This window comes from Helicoverpa armigera, chromosome 19 (assembly GCF_030705265.1).
Source record: "Helicoverpa armigera isolate CAAS_96S chromosome 19, ASM3070526v1, whole genome shotgun sequence".
Lineage (NCBI taxonomy): Eukaryota > Metazoa > Arthropoda > Insecta > Lepidoptera > Noctuidae > Helicoverpa > Helicoverpa armigera.
In genome coordinates this window covers 1,681,687-1,686,248 of record NC_087138.1, presented here as the reverse complement: position 1 = coordinate 1,686,248, position 4,562 = coordinate 1,681,687, and the positions used below count along the sequence as shown (strand labels likewise).

At 31.3% G+C, this 4,562-nt stretch overlaps 1 protein-coding gene across 2 annotated transcripts; it reads right to left on the bottom strand.

Moving 5' to 3' along the window:
* Positions 1–485: 485 nt before the first annotated feature.
* On the bottom strand, positions 486–4,266 carry LOC110373518 (uncharacterized). Of its 2 annotated transcripts, XM_064039487.1 has the most exons (4): positions 4,075–4,266; positions 3,149–3,389; positions 2,496–2,588; positions 486–2,224 (listed from the first exon to the last, which is right to left on the bottom strand). In XM_064039487.1, the coding sequence occupies exons 2-4, from the start codon at positions 3,384–3,386 to the stop codon at positions 924–926; spliced, it is 1,632 nt and encodes a 543-aa protein (XP_063895557.1). In that variant the 5' UTR covers positions 3,387–3,389; positions 4,075–4,266; the 3' UTR covers positions 486–923. The 2 variants fall into 2 exon arrangements, with proteins under 2 accessions (XP_063895557.1, XP_063895559.1); XM_064039489.1 differs by lacking the exon at positions 3,149–3,389 and having other exon boundaries at positions 4,075–4,263.
* Positions 4,267–4,562: the final 296 nt, after the last annotated feature.

Below are 4,562 nucleotides of genomic sequence, written 5' to 3'. Positions count from 1 at the left end.
TGAAGTCGTTATTTTTTTCTTAAAAGTTTTATCTCCACCTTACGGAAAGATCACGCCATAAGAAACGCCGTACAGCAGATAATATCTATAAGTGCCTATAAATGTCCCAATTTTGCTGTAGAATATATTCAGCGCCATATTTTATTATCACGATATCGGTTTCATAATATGTTACTTGAATGGATGCCAAGATACTATGTATAATGTTATTTTCTTGAAAATGTTTTATTTTTGAAAGATTTCTGCATATGCAATATATATATTTATCATCTTCCTGGTATTCGAAATATTTATATATACCTACTTACATATATAAATATGAAGTCCACATATATCTATCACTACATACTACTAAAGACAAACATAACATTATTTTTTGCTATTCATATCCTTCAACTAATCAGTTATTTTTTTTTTTCTAAAATTATGTAACGATAAATTAATTGAGGTCAGTAAAAAGAAAATCCCCTTTTCAGTATCTGAATTCCTTTTATAATATGTAATTCTAAACTATGAATAAACAGTAAAAATGGCACATTAAATGTGATGTACATGTTTCTAACAATGTAAAAGATGATAATTTCTTTATATTTCTAACAATAATGCCTACCGCGAATATAATTCAACATAGGAACCCTAAAATTATAGATATAAAAGTTCAAAAAAATTATGCAATGCACAGTAATAAAAATATTTTTATTAACAATATTTAAAATATCTATTACTTATAAATATCTTATACCTATTTAAAATAGTTTCTTATTTAGTATCTAGAGAGGTATTGCATGAGCAAAACATGATTACATATTTTGACAACCATATCTTAAAATATGAAAATAACTAGATTGTATTTTTGTTTATTCATAATAATCAATATTAATCTATAATAGGGAAATATTAAAACGATTTTTGTTATAAAAATATTATTCAGTATTAGAATTTTTCTTAAGATTAGCCCTATACTTTTGGACTTGCAATTTATTTTTCAAACTTGTAACAATGGCTTCTGGACTTTCCTTAGTCCAACCCAACTCTTCGCCACGTTTCTTAACATAAGTCACCAAAGTCATTCTTGCCTTTTCATCAAGACCGGGTCTCACTTCAAAATTTCCTGGGCATTTCATCTTGGGCTTGCTACCAGTATAAGTGCAGGTATTCAAAGCTTCCTTTGTAAAAATCATAGGTAACAGTGCTCGAGCGAATTTTTTCATATCTGACATCATAGTTTCGCAGTTTGTTAGTTCAGCTTCTAATACATAAACTCCAGTATGAGGCATTAGTTCTATTAATCCTATGCCTGGTCCTTGGTGTCGGAGAGTCCATTTTGTGTCTGCCCTTTGATTTGAAGATGAAGGTTTTGGTGTTCCTTCTGACGTTGATGGCCCTTCTGATGTTGATTGATCTTCTGAAGAATGTTCTTCTGATGAAAGTCCTTCTTTCTGTGTAGTTTCTGAACGAGACTTGTCAGATGGTGTCTGTGACAATAGATGTCCATTAGGAGATCCTAGACTTTGTAATGACGGTGGTATTTTACTACTTGTTGGTTGTATATTGTCAGTTATCAATGTTGAAATATAATTCAGCTCCGGAACATTAAGACCAGCGTCTTCAAAACTCTTTTTCAATAATATTTTTGACTCCTCGTACACAGCTTTGATTTTACTCTTAACTTCTATAATTGTGTTGCAAATATTTTGTAATTGCTTTGTGTTTAATTGAGTCGGTTTTTCAGTGGTTTCTTTATTTGCTTTTGATGAGGTAGTTGGAAGATTCTCAAGCATTGAGCTTTCTGAGTTTATTGATGGCCCTTGTTCTATATTATTTTGAGCAGGTGAAGATGGCAAATATTCACTTTCGCTACTACCACTTCCATCAGTAGATGAATCATCATCGCTGTCATCAGTAGATAAATCATCATCGCTTTCTTTCCCGTTTTGCGGTTTTTCTTTGGAGGGTGAATCTCTTTCATTTACCAGTTTTTCTAGAGTATCAAATCGGTTTGATCGTATCAGGGCTTTGAGAGTCCTAGTAAGAGTCCCTTTTCGTAACGAAATACCAGCTTTTGGAGATGCTTTTTGACTTTTTGGGCCTACTGCCGGTTTTTTCTGCACTGTTTTTTTAGCATGTGCAGCTGATATTCGAGATTTTTTGGGAAGACTGTTTTCTTTAGGTGTTTCATTTTCTTCTGTATTTTTACGTTTATTTGCTTTTGGTGAATCATTTTCTGAAATAAATTTCTTTATTGTAAAACAAGGGAGTGGATGTAAGTATGACGTCTGACAGAGAGGAATGGAAGAAAAAGACATGTTGCGCTGACCCCAAATGACTTGGAAACAGGTCAGGAAGAGATGATGATTGTAAAACAAAGTTAAACTTGTTATTACTCTACTATTATAAATTTATGTTTTACTTGTGACTGACAAAATAGTGTTTGCATCTGAATATGTACCTTATAACCTAAACTAAGAATATCAGTTATAATAAATTATACTTACTCTGCCCGTTCATATTATTCTGTTGCTCAACAATGGTTCCAAGTGGCTCCTTTTCCTTGTCTCTTATAATTTCAGTTGCCTTCTCATAAGTATCTGTAAAGACAATTAAAATAATTAGTTTTGCTTCTAATAAAACAAAAAATAGTCCAAAGCTAGTCAATTGATGAATCCCAAATACATGTGTGACTGATAAATGACTGACTGATTGACACCTAAAATTAATGGGAGACCTAGTTGATGCATGAGACCCATGCTATAATATAATATACTAGCTGGTGCCCGCGACTTCGTCTGCGCAGGTTTAGTATTTCGAACAATATGTTTACAAATTGTAGCCTATGTGTTATTCTGATGTATAAGCTATATTATTGTAAAGTTTCATTAAAATCTATTCAGTAGTTTTTGCGTAAAAGAGTAACAAACATCCATACATACAAACTTTCGCGTTTATAATATTAGTAGGATGTTACTTTGATCAATGAAAATCGAACAATTATTTTTTGATTTTATAAAAAAAACTGATGCCTGTTTACCGGTAGCATTGAACTGACGGAGAGAATTAAGTAGATTTAAACCTCTTCCATAGACAGGTTTTTTTCTTCATTTTATTTTCACATGCATTATTTATTAGGTAAACTTTTATTTAAAATTACCTGCTCTAGATACAATCGTGGCACAGAAAAAAGGCCAGTTTGCACAGGCTGGCTGTCTATTTTTTACTCGTAATTCAGTCGCACAAGTTTGCTTTAAGGGATAACGAGTAATTAAATAGTTATGCAGTAGGGAGTTCTGTACCCAACTTGCTGGGATACATTTGAAACCCATACTCTTTTTAGTTAAGGGCTCAGACATTTTCACCACTACATAATCTGTGGGAGCTACTTTAGCCATTGTCTGTAAAAAAAAGTATAAACTCTAAAACAAAATTGTTCCCTTTTTTTGTGGTAGTTGTAAAGTTAATACTTATATAAAGTATAACATACAGTAACCTTAAGTGTATATAATACTTAAAGTATGCAGATAGTTTATTTCTAAATATTACGTATTCATTTATGTTTAGTCAAAATACATTTTATGTTTATTATCACAGACGACCCACTGACTTAGGGGCAGAGTTATATGACATAAAACTACTTTGTTCATGATGACTAGCATTTTCATATGTTAAGTATTATAGTCACAGTCCCCAACATAGTTGAGAATAGGTTGGGGAGACGATGATCCATCCATCCTCTGAGTCTTTTTCCCAACTATGTTGGGGTCGGCTTCCAGTCTAACCGGTTGTAGTTAAGTACCAGTGCTTTACAAGGCAAGATGATGATGAATATGATGTTTAGTTTCACTATAATAATAATGGCTGCCAAAATGAAATAATGACACAAATTTCAAATTAAGAATGAATTACTACTAAACTTATTTGTTTGAAACTTGCAGTAAATTGAGGTTATGTTTACTCTCAAATGCGTCATTTAATAACGCATTTCGTTACTTGAATTCGAACCTTCACAGTAATTAATACATTGAAATTTAAAGATTTTGTATACAAATTATATTATAACAAACAAATAATAAGTTTCACCTGTTGATTAAAGATGTAAACATCAATTCTTTATGACATGACACTAGTCACTTAACTATATTTTAAAATCATTTATTTACAGTTTTTAAGCTACAAACTTACTACTTTAGTTTAAAATCTTATAAGGAAAAGAACAAACTCTTTGCAAAACAAGTTTGATAACAACGAGCCATAGATAATAAATTCACTCAACAAGCTGTCAGCTGTCAGACAGAAAAAAATGTCAAAGGCCAGGCCATAGACTGTAGAGTGTAGACTTCCCCGGGTATAAATACACATTTTGTTTTTTAATCGAAATTCGAAACGAAATTAATTTATTTATTGATTAGATGTATAATTTTAATGATCTAAACTCTCTTTTATTAAGCACTTTTTTTTAAAGTACTTTTTGTTAGTAGTGCGTATTTATTATATTTATCTGTATTTGTACTTTTTTGTATTTTGTGTGTGTTCTATTTTACATAGCTGAGCGTATCTTTGCCTATAAA